Source organism: Hypanus sabinus, chromosome X2, assembly GCF_030144855.1.
Source record: "Hypanus sabinus isolate sHypSab1 chromosome X2, sHypSab1.hap1, whole genome shotgun sequence".
Classification (NCBI taxonomy): Eukaryota; Metazoa; Chordata; class Chondrichthyes; order Myliobatiformes; family Dasyatidae; genus Hypanus; species Hypanus sabinus.
This window is the reverse complement of record NC_082739.1, coordinates 8,080,035-8,104,970: the sequence shown is the minus strand read 5'-3', so window position 1 is coordinate 8,104,970 and position 24,936 is coordinate 8,080,035. Positions and strand designations below refer to the sequence as shown.

Sequence of the window (24,936 nt, the reverse complement as noted above, 5' to 3'; positions counted from 1 at the left end):
TGTGACAAAGAATCCACACATACCCTATCTTCTGTCTGAGAAAATTCTTCCATCTCAGTTTTAAAGGGATGTCCTTCTGTTCTGAGGCTGTGTCCTCAGATCCTAGACCAGGCATGGGCAAGCCCGTTAAGCGGCCCGTTAAGCTTTTTAATCCAGCCTGCAGAACTTATTATATTAATAAACCTTGTTAATGTTTTTTCCCCGCAATTCTGGCGTTTTCCCAATAGATGACGCACTCTATATACATTTGTGGTGACCCATTTCCTGGCACATCCGAACCGGCTCACAATTAGCCAGCATTCCGGCTAAGGGGGATAGCCTGCGGGGATTTGCGAGCACAGAGCTTTGGAGCCTCTGCGCCACGGGGGGCAGGTTGAGGGAGGCTTAAAAGTGAGGCTGGGGATTTCGAATAAAGTTTTTTTCTTCGACTGCAGTTAACGACTCTGTGTCGTAATTTTAGCGCTGCATGTAGCACACCGCTACACATTGACCTTTGTTGAGGTGCAGCGTATTACTCCACATTTGCGCTTTACTCTTTGTTCAGCTCGACCTATTTGTGTGAACAGGCGTTCAGCGTCATGACCATCAACAAAGCCAGCCACAGATCCAAGTTAACTGACCAACACCTCAGATCCATCCTGAGAATTGCCACAACAAAACTAAATCCAGACTTTGATGTGCTGGCTAAAAAGGGAGACCAACAACACTGTTCCCACTGAAATTAAAAATAAGTTTCTTCATTGTGTTATGTAAAAAATGCATTTGAAAATATTTTTTTCAATAAGCCTTACATGTTACATGTCATTTCTGTTAAGTGATGGACATGAGTAGTGCGCAGGTGCACGTACGTTCTCAAAATAAAAAATGCGCTCCAGATCAAATAACGCACTCCGCATACTGGCGCGCTGCACTGTTCTGTATTTGTGCTGGTCGTTGTTGAGCTTTGGCACAGGGGACAATTGAATAAGAAGGAGCAGGACAAGTAGACCTGCATCTCCTACTGTTTTTGAAATAAAGACAGTCAGGAGGAGAGTGATGATGATAATATCTTGAAGGATAACAGAATTTTCAGTGCTTTAAAATAATAACTGTTACTATTAAAAAAAGCTGTATTTTATTCATTTAATTTTCAGTGTTTTAAAAGTCATTTCAATAAATAGGTAAATACCATGGGACTTCAAAGACAGATATTTTGTTGTAATGCATTTGTTCATTTTCAATTGAAATTAAAGTGCATGGTTTCTACATATCCCATGATATTTTATTTTCTCTTATGAGGTGTATTACCAAAACACTCCGTCCATCTGCTCCTGGTCCGGCCCCCCTGTCAAATTTTAGAACCCTTTGTGGCCCACAAGTCAAAAAGTTTGCCCACCCCTGTCCTAGACTCTCCCACTAATGGAAACACCTTCTCCACATCCTCCTTATCCAGGTCTTTCAGTGATCTGATAAGTTTCAATGAGATACTCTCCTCATCCTTTTGAATAATCAAGTGCAGAGCCAAAGACACCAAATGCTCTTATACATTAAGCCTTTCATTTCTGGGATCATTCTTCAGAACTTCCTCAGTACCCTCTCTAGGGCATATCTTTACCTAGATTCGGGGCCTAAAAGTGCTCACAATATTCCAAATGCACTCTGACCAATGCCTTATGATGCCTCTGCAGTGTATTTCTGCCTTTGTGTTCTAGTAATCTCGAAATGAATGCGAAGAGTTTTTGCCAGAGACTTTAGCCCAACCATATATTCACCAACCATTTCCTCTGGTCCCTTAGTGCCTCTGCCAAATGTAACTCTCAAAAATCTCTCAATCTCTCTTAAAATGTCTTTTTAAGTTTTTTTACAATGTCTTCATAAGAGACCTTTTTTTGTGGTTTGTGGTGCTAACAAACTCACCAGGACCATATTTATCTCTCTATCCATTACCAGCAACAATATTGCCTTTCCTTTTTTAACATATGCCTTGTTGTTCTGTTCTGCACCATTGACAATATAATTTATGCTCAAATATTTATGCACTTGTTCCATTCAGGTAATTGGTTATTTCTTGTCCACAGGACTGTCACATGCACTACCTGCTATTATCCCTGCTAACTTGTTCACTATTCACTTTACATTTGATTATAGCTCTGTTATTCCCTCCAGCTGCTACAATCCATCCTTATTGCCAGTGTAGTAACATTAGGCTCTTAGATGCTGCACCCTAATAAGGCAAGTAAGAGGTGGAAACAAAGCATTTTTCTTTGAAGGCTTTTACTCCCAAATGAAGGCAATGGATTGGAAGTTATTTTACTGTTTCTTTTGGCAAGATAAGTTAGAGTTGTAAGTAATCCAATGAGCCTTGTTTTTAATGCATATAAACTTAAGAAGTAGAAATAGGTGTTGGCTTTGTAGATCACTGAGACAGCTCTCCTACTCAATTAGATTGTGACTGGAATTCTTCATCAACTCCACTTTCTATCACTGCACCTGCATCTCGTAATTTTTTCAGCACTCAAAAATTTATCACCTACCCTTAACCATGACTTTAGGACTGACTCCCTCTGGTGCAGAAAATGGCAAAACTTTATAACTGCCAGTTCTGAATTTCACCTCAACAGCCAATCTGGTATCCTAAGAGAAACAATAGTTACCCTGTCCAAACCTTTATGGATGTTACTCCTTCCCCCTCACCTGGTCTCACCTATCACCTGCCAGCTTCTTCTCCTTCTCCTCCCCTCACCTTGATAAGAACAGCCTATGAGACAACAAGGACAGTTTGTGATTTACAGTTGAAATCAGAAGTTTACATACACTTAGGTTGAAGTCATTAAAACTCATTGTTTAACCACTCCACAGATCTCATTTTAGCAAACTATATTTTTGGCAAGACGTTGAGGACATCTACTTTGTGCATGACATGAGTAATTTTTCCAACAATTGTTTACAGATTATTTCACTTTTAATTGACTTTATCATAATTCCAGTGGGTCAGAAGTTTACAAACAAAATCAAAAAAAATCAGCCAAGACCTCAGGAAAAAAATTGTGGAACTCCACAAGTCTGGTTCATCCTTGGGAGCAATTTCCAAACGCCTGAAGGTACCATGTTCATCTGTACAAACAATAATACGCAAGTATAAACCCCATGGGACCAGGCAGCCGTCATACCGCTCAGGAAGGAGACGCATTCTGTCTCCTAGAGATGAACGTACTTTGGTGTGAAAAGTGCAAATCAATCCCAGAACAATAGTAAAGGACCTTGTGAAGATGCTGAAGGAAACAGGTAGACAAGTATCTATATCCACAGTAAAACAAGTCCAATATTGACATAACCTGAAAGGCTGCTCAGCAAGGAAGAAGCCACTGCTCCAAAACCACCATGAAAAAGCAAGACTACCCTTTGCAAGTGCACTTGAGGATAAAGATCTTACTTTTTAGAGAAATGTCCTCTGGGCTGATGAAACAAAAATAGAATTGTTTGGCCATAATGACCATTGTTATGTTTGGAGGAAAAAGGGTGAGGCTTGCAAGCCAAAGAACACCATCCCAACCGTGAAGCATGGGGGTGGCAGCATCATGTTGTGGGGGTGCTTTGCTGCAGGAGGGACTGGTGCACTTCACAAAATAGATGGCATAATGAGGAAGGAAAATTATGTGGATATATTGAAGCAACATCTCAAGATATCAGCCAGGAATTTAAAGCTCAGTCGCAAATGGGTCTTCCAAATGAACAATGAACCCAAGCATACCTCCAAGGTTGTGGCAAAATTGCTTAAGGACAACAAGGTCAAGGTATTGGAGTGGCCATCACAAAGCCCTGACCTCAATCCGATCGAATATTTGTGGGCAGACCTGAAGATGCATGTGCGAGCAAGGAGGCCTACAAACCTGACTCAGTTACACCAGTTCTGTCTGGAGGAATGGAACAAAATTCCAGCAACTTATTGTGAGAAGCTTGTGGAAAGCTACCCAAAACGTTTGACCCAAGTTAAACAATTTAAAGGCAATGCTACCAAATACTAACAAAGTGTATGTAAAATTCTAACCTACTGGGAATGTGATGAAAGAAATAAAAGCTGAAATAAATCATTCTCTCTGCTATTATTCTGACATTTCACGTTCTTAAAATAAAGAGGTGATCCTAACTGACCTAAGACAGGGAATGTTTTCTAGGATTAAATGTCAGGAATTGTGAAAAACTGAGTTTAAATGTATTTGGCTAATGTGTATGTAAACTTCTCACTTCAACTGTACTGACACTGTATGCTATCCCAGGCTTACAGACAAAGAAACTACAAAAAAGCAACCAGCTCTGCTAAAAATTACTGAAAATCCACTAAACAACTACAAACAGGTGATTATATAAGCATATAAGCAAGCATAAAAAAGCAAAGCTACGAGAAAAATTACAAATTAGACCCTAATCTAAAATAAGGCATGAATAGAAAATCTGAAAGGGAGCAACGTACAGAAAGCTGGAGGAAGCAGAATCAGAAACAGGTTTTTATTATCATTGACATATGATGTGAAATTAGTTGCTTTGCAGCAACAGCACAATGTAATACATAAAACAAGTATTATAAGTTACAATAGAAAATATAAAAAACCAATTAAGTAATGCAGTGCAAAAGGAGAGCAGAATAGTGAGGTAGTGTTCACATGTTCATGGACCATTCAGAAATGTGATGGCTGATGCACCATCAATAACTCACACTGAGACGTAGGCGAGATATCGGCTTTTATTGACTGGAAGAAGGAACCAGGAGTGAGTGTCTATCATACAAGGTCTTGGAGACTGAGGCCGAGCTTCAGGCCGCAGGTCTCCTTTATACAGGGGCCTGTGGGAGGAGCCACAGGAGCAGTCAGCAGGGGCGTGTCCCGACAGGCACATAGTTCACCACAATGGCAAAGGCAAAGAAGCAAGCAGCATCTACGGAGGGAAATAGACAGTTGACTTTTTGGGTCGATTGGCACTTACGAAAGGGGCGGGAGTGAAGATCTTCAGAAACTGGAAGGCGATAAATAAGCTGGAAGTGACAAAGCACTGAAGATGATGGAATTTGACAGGAGAGGAAGGTGGGCCATTGAATAAAGGAAGGGAGATGGGAAGGGTAAAAGTGGGGGAAGGTGAACCAGTGGATGGAGAGTGTTCTGAAAGAGAGTTCATGAAAAACTCCTTTAGCCAAATAGTGGCAAGAATGGGAAGCTCACTTCCAAAGGTAAACGGCAGACATGTTTTTAAGAAGAAGCAACAACAACATGTAATTGGGGGAAAAGCAAGGAAAAAATAACATATTACTCAGGAGAGGAGAGCCTGGTGAAATATTGGCACTTTGTGAATAACATACGGTGGTTGTCCGTCATGTCTGGCGATGACAGGAAACCTGTGCAGAAGAGTTTTTAAAGTGGAAATGCCATTGCACTGGGGCAGTTCCCCTCTCTCAACTTCAGAAGTCTGGGCCCAGTGGTACAAACAAGCAACACAAACTGGGGTCTTTCTTGTTTGCAGTGAATGACCATGACACCTTCTCTGCCTTGTCATGCTCTTCGCTCTCCACAGAGCGTAGCAGTACTGCCTTCCTGGCCGTTGCATCTTACGTAGATCTAATCTGCCCAGACCTCCAGAGCTGACTTTGCATGCTGGGACAGGAATGTCCCTATCTCACTGGGGTATGAAGCTCTGGCTACCTTCAACTGTTTTAGACTGCCTGTCAAAGCGGTGTACCGGGGTGTGGCCACTGTTGCATGCAAACAGCTACTTGGAGCCACAGGTGAGAGCTCAGTATCCAGTGGGGACCAAAGGTGAGTGAGCTGCCCCAGAATGGACATGACAAGCTCCTTCACCAGATGTGCTCCCCTCCCTAGATGCTCCATACACAGAAAAATGGGAAAATACTTTTACACTGTACACTATACTTCAATTTTATCCCTTGTCAAACTGCTTGCAAAATTAATTTTTCTTTATTCTTGTTCCAAAACAGGGTTCCAGACCACAAGACAATAAATAATTTTGGTGAAGTTTTGTGATTTAATAAAGTACTCCAAGCAGCTATTTCCTTGTCTTTCCTGTTCGAAACAACATGTGCAAAGAAATGCACTGCACTTTATCAATCCTTTGGAGTACTTAGATGGGGAGAGTACTGGATGATGCTTTACAGGTGAAGGAAAGAAAGCACTTCTCATCTAAATTTCAAATGCTTCCTTTTATTAAAAGGACATTTAATTGTCATGCTTCAAATATTAAACAATCTTAAAACAGGGATTATCCAATCAGAGAAAACTGTCAGTGTTTCTTAATGTTTGTGCACTTGAATATTAAGTTTGTCAGGCAGGTAGGTGCTCCTTGCTATCAGGAGTGAAGAGATGTTATTCTATTTCTGCTGACACATTTCTTACAGTTTGTTGGTATTTCTGATAACAGTCACATCAGCAATAAGTAAGTAAAGAAATGTGTATCTTGAGCCAATGTAATGGTATATGAAAGCTCATTTTAGTATCAGATAATCCATAAACAAGTATCTTGTATTTCAAGTATATATATCAACTTTGTTACACATCATAACATTGTGCTGCCCAGTATTTGACTAACTAGTGTCAAGCTGATGGAGAGGGCAGTGATAAATCATTGGACTATTGTTGTTTTTATTGTTAGCGAGGCTTAGAAGTCAGAAAAAAAGCCATTTTACTCATTGCATTAGTTCTTTTCAAGAACAATCCACAGCTGGCCTTACTGTGCGGAACTTTATTCATCTCGCCAATTTGCCCTTCAACAAAATAACAATGACAGATCATTCCCATGTGAACGTAACATACTGGAATAGGATTTTAAGAGGCACTGAATAACCGCCAAGCCTCACACAAGATAGCACCCTTGTTCACTCCAAAATCACTAAAAAATTAATTACAGGACAATTGATTCTGAAGATATCACCTTGAGAACTATTGTTATTTTAAAAAAGTAATATTTCAATAAAGTTTTAAAGTTTTGAAAATCATCTTGGACTGAGTTCTTTTTACTGACTCATTTACATTAGGTCTATTTATTTTTGAAAGCTTTCATAGTTTAGTGCCACAAACTCAAAATGCTGGTGGAACTCAGCAGGTCAGGCAGCATCTATGGAGGGGAATAAACTGTTGATGTTTCAGGATGAGACCCTTCATCAGGACTGGAAAGGAATCCAGTACCGCCATCAGCAGCACCATCAGGAATGCTATGTTTGTCCATTCAAAGTATCTCCTCACATTGGTGTTTACAGATTTTTGGACCACCCTTCCTAATGCTTGTTTGAAATGGCATTTTTGGTTGTCACAAAGAGCTCACTCCACAGATCTCTGTTGAATAGTTAAAAGGCTGTCATTTGATTAAGGAAATAAAGAGTAAAGGACCTGCTGAACAGTAGTGTCTTTCACAATCTTAGTTTTGCATTTACTTTTAAACTAAGAAAAAAATCAGATGTTGGAAACCTAAAGTAATTTAAAAAACAGGAAATACTCTGCTGGCTAGGTGACACCTGTGGGAAGAGAAATAGCTAACATTTCAGATTGAATTGGGAAGGAGAGGAAAGAAGCATATTAAGATACAGAGAGGGTGAAGGAGGGCTATGTCTCTGATAGAGTAATGATGTGATAAGTTGTAAACAAGGTTATCTGGTCAATGAATGAATGTGAGCAGTTAGAAACCTACAGCACAATACAGGCCCTTTGGCCCACAAAGTCGTGCTGAACATGTCCTTACCTTAAAAATTACCTCGGGTTACCCATAGCCCTATTTTTCCAAGCTCTATGCATCTATCCAGGAGTCTCTTAAAAGACCCTATCATATCCACATCCACCACCTTCGCCAGCAGTGCATTCCATGCACTCACCACTCTCTGCGTAAAAAAAACTTACCGCTGACATCTTCTCTGTACCTACTTCCAAGCACCTTAAAACTGTGCCCTCTCATGCTAGACATTTCAGCCCTGGGAGGAGAGAAGAAAGTGAGAACATAGACAAAAAAAAACTAGAAAGGAATGTTAGAGTTGCAAAACGTGGAGCAGGAAAACATGATCAGCAAGAGAGAAAACAAGAAAATAGGTGAAAAAAAAGCCTAATCTGTTAATCATGTCGTTTTGCTCTATATTTCACAATTTCTACATTGTTTTGTTATGTACTCGTTCTCTAATTATTTTGATTCATTCATTAGCCAGTTGACCTTGCTTGCAGCTTTTCACCATAGTCATCCCAATTTTGCTCCATCAGACACCTTTCCCTCTCCCACCTTCCCTGTAGCTTAACAAGCTTTTCCCTCTTTTCTATTTCTGAAATATACCCAATGACTTGGCCTCCACAGCCATCTGTGACAATTCCACAGATTCATCACCTTCCAGCTAAAGAAATTCCTCCTCATCTCTGTTCTAAGGCTGTGCCCTCTGGTCCTAGACTCACCCACTGTAGGGTATTCAGAGTCACACACAGGTGTGCTCCATTTAGAAAATCCAGCCTACCATCCCAGTTATGTGGATCCCAGATCAGCCTCAACAGCCACCTGAGAACCCACCAATAAACAAGCACTTAGGAGAACATCATACTTGACCAGAGCGATTGCACTACTGACAGTGTAAGACACTGAGCATGCTGGTTGATGCTGCATGCCGCCATACTGCAGTCAAGCATGAAAAACAGGCACACAGCCAGAAACAATTCAGAGTAATCCCAAATTCACTAGCCTATTGCTGGTCTTTTTGCTGAGATGTATTGATGCTTCAAATAAATTATAATGAGATCCAACACTTCCATGACTTTGCTTTTCCGTTTTAATGATTATTCATGCCTTCAACTCCAACCTATTATGCAACTTAAGCTTGCTTTGTTCTATACTTTACAGTTGTGTCTTCACTTGTTGATACCCTTAGTTTCAGATAGTGCTCTCTAAAACACTTTAGCTCTCTTTTACAAAGCACTATGACTAAGAATTAATCATGGCTTTGCATCTTTATGTGCTTCTCTAATTGCTTGGAAATTGTTTTTCAGCCTCATTTCATTCCTCTTTGATTAGTTGCAGCTACAGAACTAGAAATGGCTTCCCGTTCTATTCCCACACTATTCCTAGAGACTTTTCTTTTGCCCCTTCCTGTTTTTATTCACATGCTATCTTTTGCCAATACTCTTCTTAGGCAGACCTTTAGGACTGAAATTAATTTGGTTTCACAATTCTACACTTGCAGAAAGTTATGACATGTTCACTAATTCTGCATGGAGAGACATTGAGACGCAGGCCAGCTATAGGGAAGCCAGGTCCATGCAAATACTGTGCCTCCAAAAGAAAGTGCATCCGCGACTTCCCATACATCCGCTTTGATTTTCTACCGTCAAGCAGGAGACTCTGATGCATAAAAACAAGAACGGTCAGGATGAGAAACAGTTTCTTCCCTCAGGCCTGCTGCATCGCATTCGAAGTGTCACCGGTTAATCTGTTCTGTACTTTACAATATTTAGTTCATGCACACTTTTCTTTGCTTATTTTGTGCGTAATTCATCTGTAGATTTGATCCTTACTTTCAGAAGTCAATGTGTGTTATGTGTGAACAGTACAGGCCTTTCAGTCCACAATACTGTGTCAACCTTTTTACCTATAAATCTAATTCTTCCCTCCCACATAGCCCTCCATTTTACTTTCATCCATGTGCCTATCTAAGATTCTCCTAAATGTCTCTATTGTATCTGCCTCTCCCACCACCCCAGGCAGTGCGTTCCTTGGACTGTTTTTAGCACTACCTTTGACTCCCTCCCCTATACTTTCCTCCAATCACCTTAAAATTGTGCTCTTTCATATTAGCTATTGCCACCCTGGTAAAAAGACTCTGGTTTATATTAATGTTGTGTATTTATTGTATACGGGAGTGACAGATTGGCAAAGTGGACCAAGATGACTCGGCATGGATTTTGATAGTCATGGATTGATGATCATGCACGTGTAACTGTTTTTATGTGCTAACTCTCTCACAGATACAAAACTTTCAAGGATAGCATCCAAGAACAATAAAAGGAAGTTTCTCCAACAAATTCCCTTTGGCATTTCCTTGTGGTCAGGGATAATGTGCTTCCATGTTTATTCTGTGGACCCTGAGATGACTCATTAGGCCAATACATACCAGCGCACTGTCCACAGGTAGGGCAGAAGATTGGCAAATGGCTAATGTGGGAACTGGTGAACTTCTCCTGGGCTTCTGTCTGCTCCTAATGAAGAATCTTGAGGTTCTCAGAACCATCTTGAACACCTCTTCTCCTTAGAAGATCTCAGACCAGAACTATCCATACTGATGTGAATGTTAGTTTTTGCAAGGAGGCCTTAAGAACTTTCTTGAATATTCACCTGGTAATCTCTTGCTGCAATTTCTTGTTGAGTTGTTTTGTGAATACAGTGTCAGACAGGCAAATGGCATGACCTACCCATTGAAGTCAACTTAATATTTGACAGCGATTTGATCTGGGAAGGAATCAGAATCAGGTTTAATATCACTGACATTTGTCATGAAATACATTGCAATAGATAATAAACCATAAATTACAATAAGAAATTATAAGAAAGATTATAAATCAAATAACTAGTGCAAAAAGAGAGCAACAAAAAATTGAGGTAGTGTATATAGGTTCAATGTAATGTCCATTCAGAAATAAGATGGCGGTGGGGAAGAAGCAACTCCTAAAATATTGAGAATGTTATCTTCAGGCTCCTGTACCTCCCCGTTGATGGTAGCAATAAGAAGAGGGTATGTCATGGACTGTGAAGGTCCTTAATGATGGATGCTACCTTTTTGAGACATTGCCTTTTGAAGCTGTCCTCAACGTTGAGGAGGCTAGTGCCCATTATGGAGATGACTGAGCTTGCAACTTTCTGCAGCATTTTCCAACCCTGTGCAGTGGCCCCACCACACCAGAAGGTGATGCAGCCAGTTAGAATGCTCTTCATGTTACATCTGTAGAAATTTGCAAGTGTCTTTGGTGACATACCAAATCTCCTCAAAATCCTAATGAAATAGGAGTTGGAAGGTGCTGTTGTGCCTTTTTTTTTAAACTGCATGAATATGTTGGGCCCAGGATAGATCTTCAGAGATGTTGGCATCCAGGAACTTAAAACTGCTCAGCCTTTCCACTGCTGATCCCTGCATAAGGGCTGGATGAATTCTGACATAGTTTCATTTATCTCGCCAGCCGATTGAGGATTTAGAGGAGGCAGTTCCAGTGATGCATCTCCAGTGTTTCTGTACCCCTATAATCTCCCTATCCATCTGATTTATTTGCAATACCCCAGTTCTGACCTCATTGCCATTACCGTGGTCATCCAGTTTACCATCACTCCACCACCTGCCAGCCAAGCTTCCTGTTTCCCTGTAAAACCTAGCTCTTCAGTCAGCCTTTTGGTCAACTGCACTCATCCCCTCCTGCAGTTGTCAAAGTTTTCTCCAACAGCACCACCTTCTGATGTTCTGAGCGCTACAGAAACACAAGTCACTGCTTTAATACTCGGAAACGGCCTACGTTAAGAGCGTCTCGTGCACGCGGTTGGTGTTGAACCATGTACGCAAGCGTGGGAACAGTGCGCGCGCGTGGATAGACGCAAGGCGTGTGCGCAGGCGTATGCGCGGATCCGAGGCCTCGCTGGATAGCGTAGCGTAAGCTACAACCACCAGGAACAGCAGGTAAGCGCTGCTCGAGAATGGGTTACTTCCCTGCGGCTGCAGGCTTTGCAATCAGTCCTTGATCAAAATGAACAAAAGTGCAGTAACTCCCATCTTTTTAACATAAGGCTCCCCACGGTGTAAAACCGGAAAAGAAATCCAGGTGATTGCGTTTATTTACATATCTTTTGGGCCTTCGTCTTAAAATGGTAATGGTGTTTGGCATTAATTGTTTTCGGTGTATAGTTTAATTATCTTTGCCCTTTATTTGTTGGCTGTTTCCGTTCCTATCTTTTTGGGCTCCACAATTGCTCCCTTGTAATTTTTAACGACAACTGTAAATAATATGTTTTAAAAACAATATTTGTGCAGATCCTGTTTTATGCTTCTGGATGTTAAATGGTGTTTGTTGTGAGGCCTGTTTTTTTTCGGCTTGATCTGCTGTGGCACGCTGACAAACAGGTTTTTTTTTGCAAATTAATTGTTCTAATAGTTTTGGGGATGGTGTTTCTCCAACAATCTCTCAAACCCTGTGTGAGAGAGGATGCTGGAAATCTAGAGTAACACACACAAAATGCTGGAGGAACGCTGCAGGTCAGGCAGCATCCATGGAAATGAATAACCAGTCGATGTTTCTAGTCTTGACCCTTCATCATGACTGCAAAGGAAGGGGGAAACACCAGAATAAGGAGGACAAACTAGAAGGTGAAGCCAAGTGGGTGGGGGAGGGAGATAAAGTTAAAAAAATCTAGGAGGTGATAGGTGGAAAAGGTAAAGGGCTGGAGAAGAAGGAATCATAGGAGAGGAGGGTGGATCACAGGAGAAAGGGAAGGAGGGGAACCAGAGGGAGGTGGTAAAGCAGGTGAGGAGAAGAGGTAAGGGGTAGGGGCAGGCAGAGTGGAGAAATGAAGGAGGAAGGGGGGGGGTAAGCTATCTGAAGTTGGAGAAATTGATTTTCATGCCATCAGGTTGGAGGCTACCTAGCTGGAACATAAGGTGTTACTGCTCCACCCTGAGAGTGGCAGAAGAGGAGGACGTGGGCCGACATGTTGGAATAGAATGGGGAATGTTTGGTCACTGGGAAATCCTGAATTTTGTGGATGGAGTGAAGGCACTTAATGAAGTGGTTCCCTAATCTATGTCGGGTCTCACCAGTTTAGAGGAGGCCACATTGGGAGCACCAGACATAATAGATTTGTAGGTAAAGTGTTGCTTCACCTGGAAGAATTGTTTGGGGCCCTGAATGAAGGCAAGGGAGCAGGTGAATTGACATGTACAACACTTTTGCTACTTGCAGGGATAAGTGCCGGGAGGGTTGACTGGACAAGGGAATCACGGAGAGAGCAATCTGTTTTTCGCAGGGAGGTGAGCTATAAAGATTTGTTTGGTGGTAGGGGCTTGTTGAAAATGCCAGAAGTTGTGGAGAATGGTTGGTTGGATGGATGTGGAGTTTGTCAACTTCAAGCTTGTACTCCTTCCCCTCCCCTATCTTCATATTCTGGCGTCTTTCCTCTTCCTTTCCAGTCATGATGAAGGGTCTCATCCTGAAGTGTTGACTATTTATTTCCTTAGATGCTCCCTGACCTGCTGAGCTCGTCCAGCATTTTGTATGTGTTTTTCTGGATTTCCAGCATCTGCAGAATCTCTTGTATTTATGACATGCAGATGAAAGCAGTTTTGTTGAACTTTAATCTGGATTTATGTTAATGGTTATATTCACCACACTGTATTAAGTTTTCCTCCTACCTCATTTCTGGAATCCCCATTTCAGCATTTCTGCTTGATGTTAAGAATTGAAAGGTTATTTTTATTTGTAAGTTAATTATTTTGCTTAATTGCTTGGTTTGTTGGCTTTTCATTCAGGGTTGGTTGATTTTGAGGTGGATTATTTACATTGCAAGCTCTCCATGGAAATTTTAGGTTGTCAGAGTTTCTGATCAACAACATTACCTGTCTAGTACAATAAATCACAATGACAACATTTAAAAGGGAGCAAATTCTAAACGTCTATGGAAATAGTACTGAGAAATTGAGTAGATGTATTTTAGATCACTTAGAAATAAGTCATTATTTTGAAATATTGTAGGATGGTTGAGAGAAACGTTATTTTGGATTTTAGTTGGTTGCACCTCTTGAGTAAGAAGCTTATGGGTTTGAGTCACTCTAGTGAATTAAAAGCAAAGTTAAGGTTAACACTCTTGTGAAATACCAAATAACCATGCCTTCAAATGAGACTTTAACCAACACTTCATCAACTTCCAGACATGGACATTGAAAATTGTATGTTGTTATTTTGAAGATGAGGTGGTTATGTTTGTCCTAGTACCCTAAATAGTAAATATTATTTTCTGGATCTGTAACCAACATACTTTAACAATTTATTTGGACATTATCATGTTACTACTGCAAATTGGTTTTCAATGTGATTATGGTGGATTTGTTTCAAGATACATAATTGCCTGTTGTGTCCTTTGTTTAATACTTTTTATGTTTATTTGTGACATGGGCTTCACTGCTGAGGCTGTCTTTGTACCCCAACTCTGTTGTGATAAATTATCTTAGAATTATAAATCAATTTTCCTGTGACTCCCAAAGCTTTTGTGACTTTACTTCGGTCACATATTTGTTAGGAACTGATTAACATGGTTAATCAACGATACATTAGTGTGTCACATGGTCACTAGGATGGTTAAAAAGACAAACATTATTTTTGTCTAACAATTCCATTGATGTATTTACCCCTCTGATATTGTTATCTGCACTTTCTTGCAATTGAATTGACTTTATTTCTTACATCCTTCACACACATGAGGAGTAAAAATCTTTACGTCTCCATCTAAATGTGCAATCATAGTAATTTATAATAATTTATAACAAATAGAACAGTCAATGTAATATAGAGCACACTCAAATCAGTATGAGTTCATCAGTCTGATGGCCTGGTGAAAGAAGTTGTCCCGGAGCCTGTTGGTCCTGGCTTTTATGCTGGATGGTAGCCGCTGGAATAGATTGTGGTTGGTTGGGGTGACTCCGGTCCCCAATGATCCTACAGGCCCTTTTTACACACCTGTCCTTGTAAATGTCCTGAATCATGAGAAGTTCAGATCTACAGATGCACTGGGCTGTCCGCACCACTCTCTGCAGAGTCCTGTAATTAAGGGAGGTACAGTTCCCATACCAGACAGTGATGCAGCCAGTCAGGATGATCTCAGTTGTCCCTTGTAGAAAGTTCTTAGGATTTGGAGGCCTGTACCAAACTTTTTCATCTCAGATGGTTGAGGGAGGTGCTGTTGTGCCTTTTTCACTACACAGCTGGTGTATGCAGACCACGTGAGGTCCTCGGTGATGTGGATGCTGAGGAACGTAAAGCTATTTACCCTCTCGAGCCCAGGTCCATTGATGTCAATAGGGGCTAGCCCATCTCCATTCCTCCTGTAATCCACAACCAGCTCCTTTGTTTTTGCGACATTAGAGATTGTTTTCTTGACACCACTGTGTCAGAGAGATGACTTCTTCCCTGTAGGCCACCTCATTATTGTTTGAGATTAGGCCCAATCATGTAGTGTTGTCAGCAAATTTAATTAGCAGATTAGACCTGTGTGTGGTGACAGGGAGTAAAGGAGGGGACTTGGTACACAGCCCTGAGGGGCTCCTGTATTGAGAGTCAAGGGGTGGAGGTGAGGGAGCCCACTCTTACAACCTGCTGGTGGTCTGACAGTAAGTCCAGGATCCAGCTGCGCAAGGCAGGGTCAGGGCCAAGGTCTCTGAGCTTCTTGTCAAGCTCGGATGGAACAGTTGAATGCTAAACTGTAGTCCAAGAACAGCATTCTCACATAAGCATCCTTCTTCTCCAGATGTGGAAGGACGGTATACGGAGCAGTGACTTGCGTCGTCTGTTGATCGGTTGTGTTGGTAGGCGAATTGTAGGGGGTCCAGTGTGGCTGGTAACATGCTGCAGATGTAATCCTTGACCAGCCTCTCAAAGCATTTGCTTTTTATTGAGGTGAGTGTGACAGTGCCAGTTATTCAGGCATGAATAACCTTGGTCTTTTTTGTACAGGGACAATGGTGGATAATTTGAAGCAGGAGGGCTTTCTACACTGGGAGAGGGAGAGATTAAAATATCAGTAAACACACTTGCCAGTTGTGCAGCTCACATCCTGAGTATTCGCCCTAGGATGCCGTTGGGTCCCACAGCCTTGCGACTGTCCAGGAGAATAATTAGAATATAGAATAACGCACTGTTTTAAAATGAGGTGATGTCAACTCCACTTATAATTTAGTGGATATAGAGAATAAATGACAATGTCTTTCATGACCTTTGAATGCCCCAAAGTGCTTTAAAAACAGAAAAGTTATGATACAGGAAAAGCAGCAGTCAGCTGCCTGATCATTTGCACAAACAATATGATAATGACCAATCTTTTATTGGTTTTGGTTGAGGAATAAATAACAGGCAGATCAGCAAAGATAATTCTCCTGCCCTTATTCCCTGTCCTGTCCAGCTGGGAAAGCAAACAGATTGGGAAATCACTGCATTCAATCTGTAGGAGTAACACTTGAGTTTCCCGTTGCTTGCTGCTTTAATTTTACCTGTCCTCAGGCCAAGTGCAAGTTTGAGGGACAACACTTCACCTTCTGTCTGGCCAAGTTGCAGCCCTTGAACTCTGTGTTGAGTTCCCTAACTTTCTGCAACTGTTCTGACTTACAGTAATGGCCACTTCTGCAAGACATGTAACTGTAATCATGCTTCTGCAACAAAATGCACAGATAGTTTGTGCAATGTATTAAGTATAATCACTAAATCCCGTTAATTCATTTGACTTGGCATCACCCTTTCACTGACTTACTTTTATACTATTCTGCAATTTAAAACTAACTTGGGTGTTCTCTTTCCCATTCTAATGCAGGGTCTCTAACACGAAATGTCAACTGTTTCTCTTTCCATGATGCTTGCTGATTATTTTCTGGCATTTTCCATTTTTTCTCCTGCTGCAAAGTCCAACCCACCATTCTTTTGCCTTCACAGATACTGCTTGACCTGCTGAGATTTTCCAGCGTTTCATGTTTTTTTGCTGTATTAATTGAATTATTGCACTTTGATCTTGGTATCCCTTTAAAAGCAGGTTGCTTCAACTTTTTTTTAAACAACGGTAATGGGATTGAAGGTATGTGCATTTTTGTAGTGCATCTATTCTGAAGTTTGTGGAAAGTAGGGCATGTCATGCCAACCAAATGAAACTGGGTTTAAAAATTATTTTAAAGCTCAGTGGGTCAAGCAGTATCTGTAGAGGCAAAAGGGACGTGTTGAGACCCTGCATTAGGATCGGGGTTGGAGGGGGCAAGGGTTAGTTGGGGGACAGGGAAATGTCATTTTAATTCCCTTCCCCATTCTCGCATTGACTGTCTATCCTGATCCACAATAAGGCTAAATGCAACTGGATAAACAGCACCTCATATTCCACTTGACTCAATGGTATAAATATTGAGTTCACCATTTGAATGTCCTCTGGTGTTTGGCATTGCTTCCCTGGGGAAAAGAATCTGGCAGTACGATATATATTATTATTTCTCTCTGCACCTTGTGACACATCTGGTGGCAACCTTGCTGTTTCTTTAGCATTTGTCTGTTTTTTTTTTGATGAGCTGCTAGTTTTGTGCTCAACCCAGCACAGATGGAAAGTGTGCAAGGAGCTGGCTGGATTTGAATCTGGGACTGCAGATGTCCCCCATTTTTCGAATATTCGCTTTCCGACAACTCGCTGTTACAACAGACCTACATTAGTTACCTGTTTTCGCTAACAGAAGGTGTTTTCACTGTTATGAAAAAAGGCAGCGCGCACACCGAGCAGCTGAGCTCCTCCCCCGGAACTGCATTCTAGCCGGCATTGCTTAAACACGTGCCTGTGAGCATCTGTGCTTTATGTTGATTTATTTTGTGCATCCATTAGCAAGATGAGTTCCAAGGTATTGGAAAAGCCTAAAAGAGCGCGTAAGGGTGTTACACTTAGTGTAAAACTAGACATAATAAGGCGTTTCGATCATGGTGAACAAAGTAAGGACATAGTGAGTTTGGCTGAGGGTTTATGGAAGTTGACGAAGATGATGTTGAAGAGATTTTGGCATCCCATGACCAAGAACTGACAGATGAAGAGCTGATGAAGAGGAAAGGATAACAATTGAAGCTGAACGCGTAGTGAACGGCCAGAAAGCGAAGACGTCCAGGAACTGAATGTGAAGCAATTGTGTGAGATTTCACTTCGATTGACAACGCTGCAATGATTGCAGAAAAGTATGACTTTAATTTTGAAAGGGTACGTAGATTTAGGGCATTGTTTGAGCACTTACAAAGAACTGTATGATAGAAAAATGCGCGAGGCTAAGCAGTCAAGCATACCGTCGTTTTTCAAGCCTTCCACATCAGCCACAGCAGACGACAAACCTCGACCTTCGACAGTGAGGCAGGCAGGCAGACATGGAAGAAGGTGACCTGCCTGCCCTGAAGGAAACAGACGACAATGAGATGACACCCCAGTCTCCTCTACCTCCCTCCACCCCAACCTCCGACGACTCAGCCTAACACACCATCATCAGTGTGTTCACAGTCTTACCGATTCCAGTGAGTGAAACTACACTGTACGTACATTATTTCTTCTTTATATAGGCTGTGTATTTTTGTGTGTTATTCAGTAGTTTCATAGCTTAAAGGTTACTGGAAAAAGTGCTTCTGCCGGGAGCACTTGTGGCATGATTTTGTAGGTTATTTTTTGGGTCTGTGAACACTCACAAATTTTTCCCATATAAATAAATGGTAATTGCTTCTTCACTTATGACACTCCGGCTTACGCGCTGTTTCATAGGAACGCTTTACCTTCGAAAAGCGGGGGAAACATGTATTTGTTTTGAAGTCCAGTGCTGATGCCGCTACACCACCGGCCAGCTTACCGTATCTGTAACTCCCATAATTTTAAGAAGCTCTGTATGTCTCCAGTTGCATTCAGATATTCTCTGAGAGAATAACCTAAGTTTGTGCAACCTTTTCTTGTAGCTCATATCTACTAATCCAGACAGCATCCTGGTAAACCCCTTCTTTCTTTTTTTTTAAATTTCCACCCCCCCCCCCCCCCGCGCGCCCCCTTCTACAGTCTCCACATCTCTCCTACAATGGGGCAACCAGAACTTCATGCAATAATCACAAGCCTGACTAAAGTTTTTCTGACTATAAGCATGACTTCCTTATTCTTATAACCAACACCCCAACCAAAGCACCTTCTTTAACACCCCATCTACTTTCAGGGAACTATGGACCTGTGTATTTCAATGATATTATGGAGTCTTCTTTCATTGAGTCTTTGAATAATTCTCCATGTATTTACACTCATGTAATTCCAAAATATTGAATAATGTGAAAGGGTAGAATTATTTTTATGTAAAACTTATCTATAAAGTTACAGAGTGGCAAGAAGATTGTGAAAATTGGCATGCAAATTTAGCATATCAAGCATAATTCAAAATATTTGAGATTGGTTTTCAAAATAATCCATTAATCTGATCATTGGTCTCTATTCATATCCTGCATTTTGTGCTTGGACTTCTCATTAGATCTCAAGAACCTTTGAAAGATGGCCTTCTAGGTTTGTTCACTGAAAGACTACCCTTTCAGTCTCTTTACTACCTTAAATTGCTGTTTTCTAATTTCACATTTTACGTTAATTGTTCTTGAATTCATGCTGCAGCAGCACAGTTTCTCATAGTCATACAACATGAAAACAGGCCCTTTGGCCCAACTCATGATTGCAGTCTGAGATACCTGTCTATGCCTCTCTATTTTCCTTCATTTGATTCATATCCCTTTATTCCTTTCCTAACCATGCACCTGTCTGAATGCACTTTAAACACTGTAATTGTGCCTGCCCATACCACCACTGGCATCTTCATATAGTTCCATGTAGTATACTTCTCTCATTGTCAATAGTGGCTTCATGATCCATCTTGCTTCTCAAATCTTCTTTATACATACCCCCTTCATCTGAAACCTACATCTTCAAGCTTTCTCCTACTCTGGGGTAAAAATCTGACTACCCACCCTACCTATGTGTTTCATAATTTTATAAACCTACAACATCATGCTTCAACCTGCTACATTGTGAACAAACCCAGCCTATCCAATATCTCCCTGTATCTAAAGCCCTACATTCAAGGCAACATCCTGGTGAATTTCCTCTGCACTCCTAGCGTTACCACATCATTTCAATACTGTAGTGACCAGAACTTCACACAGTATTCCAAAGTGTAGGCTAAGCAATATCCTGATTGCATCATTACAAATTTAGATACAGAAGTAACATTTGGAATAGATGTGCTTCAGTTATTGACACATTTTCTCCAAGGTCAACTGGAAGTTGTTTTTGTAATCAATAGTTTTTCATGTGGAACTCTAGACATTGCCTTAATATGAAATTCTTCACATCTCAGTGTCTATGAGAAGTGTCCAGAAGTCCAGCTTAACCTTTTACAGACTAGAGTTTTTAAGGAATCTTCCTGCTACTTAGTTTAAATTAAGAATTTTCTTAAAACACAATTCTTTGTGGTACTGAGACATGCTGATCATTCAGGTCTTTGGTTTGTCCTTTGGCAGCTGATCTTGTCCAGGACAGCAGTTTTAACATTTAAAATTGATTTCAGAGCCATGGTTTGCTGAAGAAAATCAGTCTGTGTTCTTCTCCACATTACAGGGTAGCATACTAATATTTCTCAACAGGGAGCTAAAGATGCCCTTGTTACTATAGTGCAGGGGTGTCAAACTCATTTTAGGTCACGGGCCGGATTGAGAAAAATGCGACTTCATGTGAGCCGGATCAGTTGTACGCGCGCGTGCTCCCACAGCTTTCGTTGCCTTCATTTTTTCAACCTGCTCTCATGTGTCTCAGTCTCTGCTATATCTAAAATTGTTTCACTTTACGAATTTCGTTTTTTATGAAGCAGATTGCCTAGCAAGCATTCTTTTTATGATTGGTATTAACTGACAGACATAGATTACAAGAAAGTAGGCAACGAGAAAGAAACGATGCTATTTCGGCTGAGATTGTTTTGGGAGCCATACCTTTTCCATTAATAAACCGTTTGAAATCAAGCATTAGCAAACACAAATGTAGACCTAACGCAGGGGAGTCAAACTCAAATACACAGTGGGCCAAAATTTAAAAATCGGTGCAAGTCGAGGGCCGGACTGGTTCAGCGTTTATTGCAAAACTTATTGAAATGAATTTATTACACATATTAACCTGGAACTAACAAAGCTTAGGTTATTGCCTACAAAAACAACATTGAACATTAAATAAATAAAAAATCAGTTGCATTTATTTCTTATGGCTTTATCTGCAGCTTTTCCGGAGTAATTTCTAATGAAAACATTTTTCCACAGTCCAACACTCTGTGATTCACACTAGTCTAAGCCAGATACTTGGCATTTCATCTTGGATGCAAGTTCATCAATGTTTGGAGTCAGGCTCTGAGCTGAGGAAATCCTCAGAATTGAGTGAAGGTGTTCATCAGAAAGACGACTCCTGTGTGATGTTTTGTTTATCTTCATCAAAGAGAACAGTTGTTCACACAGATATGTGCTGCCAAACATAGAGAGCATTTGCGCAGCTTGGGTACGCAGCTGGGGCATTGTGTCGGGAATGAAACGTAGAAACAGTGCAGCGCCCACCGAGTCATACTTTGCCTTGAGTGTGTCACTACATTGGAGTTCAATCAGCTCCATTTGTATGTTGGTTGGTGCGCTTTCCACGTCAGCTGCAAATGGATTACTGAGCAGTTCAAACCTGCTTTTTTGGGCTTCAAAGTCGGCAAATCACCGTGTGAAGTCAGCACCAAGTATGCTAAGTTTTTCAGCAAACTTTGCACGTGGGAACACTGCGGTAGAAACCTGCTCTTTCATAGTTTGGCAACACGGAAAATGGCTCAAGTTTTCTTCCTGCATCTGCGTCTCCCACAGGTGCAGCTTGGTTTTAAAAGCCCTCGCTGCAACGTACATGTCTGTGATCACACGACCCCACCCCTGAAGCTGCAGGTTGAGCGCATTGAGATGGCTCGTGATGTCACACAGAAACGCCATTTCACAAAGTAACTTTTTATCCCGGAGCTCTGTTGTGTCTTTCCCTTTGCTTTCCATGAACTGACAGATCTCCTCACGCGACTCGAAACATCTTTTCAGCATTTTTCCTTGGCTTAACCATCGCACCTCTGTGTGATAGGGCAAATCATTATATTCTGAACCCAACTCCTCCAGAAATGACTTGAACTCACGGTGATTTAAACCTTTGGCTCTTATGAAGTTAACTGCTCGTGTTATGGTGCTCATTATATGTTCCATTTTCAAGGCTTTGCCACACAACGATTCCTGGTGTATGATGCAGTGATAAGCTGTCAGCTCACCTGCGCCGTTTTCCTCCCGCATCTTCTCCCGGATCCTGCCCACCATTCCACTCTTTTGACCGCACATCGCGGGTGCTTCATCTGTCGTCAGTCCCACAAGTTTATCCCAAGGCAGCCTCATTATATTTACACATCTGGATACCTCTTCAAAGAGATCTTTTCCAGTAGTTGTGCCATGCATTGATCTTAATCCCAAAAGTTCCTCTGTTACACACAGACTTGAGTCCACTCCACGAATGAAAATTGACAATTGGGCAGTATCAGAAGTGTCCCTGCTCTCATCCACAGCAAGGGAATATGCGATGAAATCTCTTCCCTTCCCCACCAGCTGTTGTTGTAGATTGGTGGCAAGCGCACGTACACGGTCAGCAACGGTGTTTCTGCTCAGCCTCACATTTGAAAATGCTTGCCTTTTATCTGGGCACACGACTTCGCAAACTTTCATCATGCAGTTTTTAACAAATTCTCCCTCGGTAAAGGGCCGGGCTGATTTAGCGATCTCTGCTGCCACAATAAAACTAGCCTTTATAGCAGCCTCACTTTGTGTTTTGGCTTTTGTGACCATAGCCTGCTGTGACGCCAGACTTCTTTTCAACTCTTCTACCTTCTGGAGCTTCTGTTTCTTGTCCAGATGCTTGTATTTGTCGTGGTGTTTCATTTCATAGTGTCGTCTTACGTTATATTCTTTAATTACAGTCTCCGCACACAAGACAAACAGGTTTGCCCTTTATATCTGCGAACATATACTCTGCCTCCCACCTGCCTTGAAAACCCCTGTTTTCAAAGTCCACCTTTCGTTCAGCCATTTTTGGGGTGAGGGAGCTGAAAGTTGACCACACGTGACTAGCGCCATAAGGATGCTGATGAGAGAGTAAGGCAAGCGCGAGCAATGCACTGGCAGTGCATTGTGGGATTTGTAGTATTAGTGGTGCATGCAATATACCGGCGGGCCAGCTCTAATAGAGAAAAATGTATTCATTAATGATATTCAGGAAATAAACCAGGGAAACTGATAAACACTAAAAACCCTGAAAACCTGGTACCTGAATAAACTCAGCATTAGCCATATCATACACCATAGGCGCTTCGATTACTGGGGTCAGCTTTAATAGTAATTAGATATTATCTCGTGGCCCAAAGATAATTCCACCGCGGGCTGGATTTGGCCCGTGGGCCTTGAGTTTGACATATATGCTATAGTGTGTTTACGTATTTTTTTCATGGATGGGGAGGAGATGGTGGATGAAAGAAAAAACCTTCTCAAAACTGGCACAATTTGTATTACTGTAAATTTGTGTATCAGCTGAGAAATTGGTCCTACATTTTGGTCCTAAAATTAGGGGGTCGGCTTATATAGAGGGTGTCAACTTTAGAAAAACGAATACGCAGGCGGGTCGTATTTATTGGCTGTTTTTGAGTCAAAGTTGTTCCACTGTCGACGCATGAATTCTTTGAATGGTTTGTTTAAACTCGCGTCTAATGGCTGGAGCACGGACATCAAACCACCGGGGATGACTGCAATGTCCGTATTTTCAGCTTTCAATGCTGCTTTTGTCTCACCTGACAAGTGCACTTTGAACACGTCCCAGACAAGTAGCGACTTTTCCTTCCTGAAACCTTCGGGACGTCGATGCCACACCTCTTTAACCCACTTCAAGCAACCCGCTTTGTTCATCCAGCAGCGTTCTTGAACGTAAACAACACCCCACGGGAATTTTCTGAGCAATCATTGTTTTTTTGTCTCAACACAAGATCACATCTATTCATAAATTGGGCGCACCAACTTCGTGTAGCTTTGAAATTTTCACTGACCTCATGGTGTTTTTCGGCCCTTTTCAACACTTGAAGTGGAATCATTTCTCTGGTAACAATGTATCCAGGCGATCACTGGTGATTCACCCACTCTAAAACTTTTTCTTCTAGTTCTAGCCACTGGCATGTTTTCCTGCGGTTTGCACATTCCATCTTTGGCATTTCCCTCAGCGTGTCCTCTGCCTTTCTACCCTCTCTCACTTGTTTCTTGTTTACACTAAACTTTTTAGCAGCTGCAGAATTATTCGTTCCTTTAGCAAAATCAACAACCTTCAGCTTGAAGCCAGCATCATATCGCATTTGTTTTAATTTTTGTACATGGTGGTCACAAACTCAATACTGAGTACACGTACTGATCCCGCCACTTCGTGTTATGTCTTAATGAGATTACGATGGGCGCTAAATGGTTTCACGGGGTGATATTTCAGAGGATTCTTTACCATTGGGAACCTAATCCAAAATTTCCCTCCCTGATTTGTTTATTAAGAACTCGCTTATAACATTCTACAATGTGTAGACCTATTTTCTTAGGAGGTACTGGTTCACAAAATTTCCAGGTTCTGGATCCGGCAAAGCCGATTACCAGCATGTGAGATCTTGTGATCTGTTCTGGTTAAATCAAAAACCTCTACAAAAGGGGTCAGCTTATACAAAGGTAACATGAAAAAGTCACTTTTTTAACCTTGAAAATGGGGAGTCGGCCTATACTCCAGGTCGGCTTATACACTGGAACTTACGGTAAGATGACTATTGAGTGTGAAGTGCAAACTTTGGACCACAGTTCTTATTTTGGTTCTCTACAATCTGTAGGTAAGGTAGTTCAGATTAGCCAAAAGCAGGTTATTTGACTGAAAGCTTGTTTACTTAATTTAGAAGCAAGTATGATTATCATCAGATTATTGGACAGAACAGCTTAGTGCAGTTTTGTGCTTTTTTTTGTGTTGGTGTTTCTGCATATTGTGATATGCCCAAATAGTTTTCTGTGTCAGCATTACTGACAATGGTGACTAATTTATGTGTGCTTTACATTATATTCCTCACAG

At 41.3% G+C, this 24,936-nt stretch overlaps 2 protein-coding genes and 1 pseudogene across 14 annotated transcripts in view; 2 read left to right on the top strand and 1 right to left on the bottom strand.

Moving 5' to 3' along the window:
* Positions 1-6,976, top strand: part of LOC132385123 (Na(+)/H(+) exchange regulatory cofactor NHE-RF3-like) — a 62,638-nt gene extending 55,662 nt beyond the window's left edge. For 6 of the 10 annotated variants that reach the window (XM_059956896.1, XM_059956898.1, XM_059956904.1 and 3 more), the window contains one exon: positions 567-1,823. In XM_059956896.1, the coding sequence (XP_059812879.1) occupies positions 567-719 (153 nt within the window). In that variant the 3' untranslated portion in view covers positions 720-1,823. Of the gene's footprint in view, positions 1-544; positions 1,824-4,256 lie in introns of those variants that run through there. The other 4 variants (XM_059956905.1, XM_059956901.1, XM_059956899.1 and 1 more) reach the window with 3 other exon arrangements.
* Positions 6,977-11,515: 4,539 nt separating this feature from the next.
* ube4a (ubiquitination factor E4A (UFD2 homolog, yeast)) overlaps positions 11,516-24,936 on the top strand; it is an 81,135-nt gene continuing 67,714 nt past the window's right edge. Inside the window, exons 1-2 of one of the 4 annotated variants that reach the window (XM_059956891.1) lie at positions 11,674-11,804; positions 15,496-15,644. The gene's annotated coding sequence lies outside the window, so the exon portion shown is untranslated. The other 3 variants (XM_059956892.1, XM_059956890.1, XM_059956893.1) reach the window with 3 other exon arrangements.
* LOC132385122 (general transcription factor II-I repeat domain-containing protein 2-like) lies at positions 19,005-24,928 on the bottom strand (annotated as a pseudogene).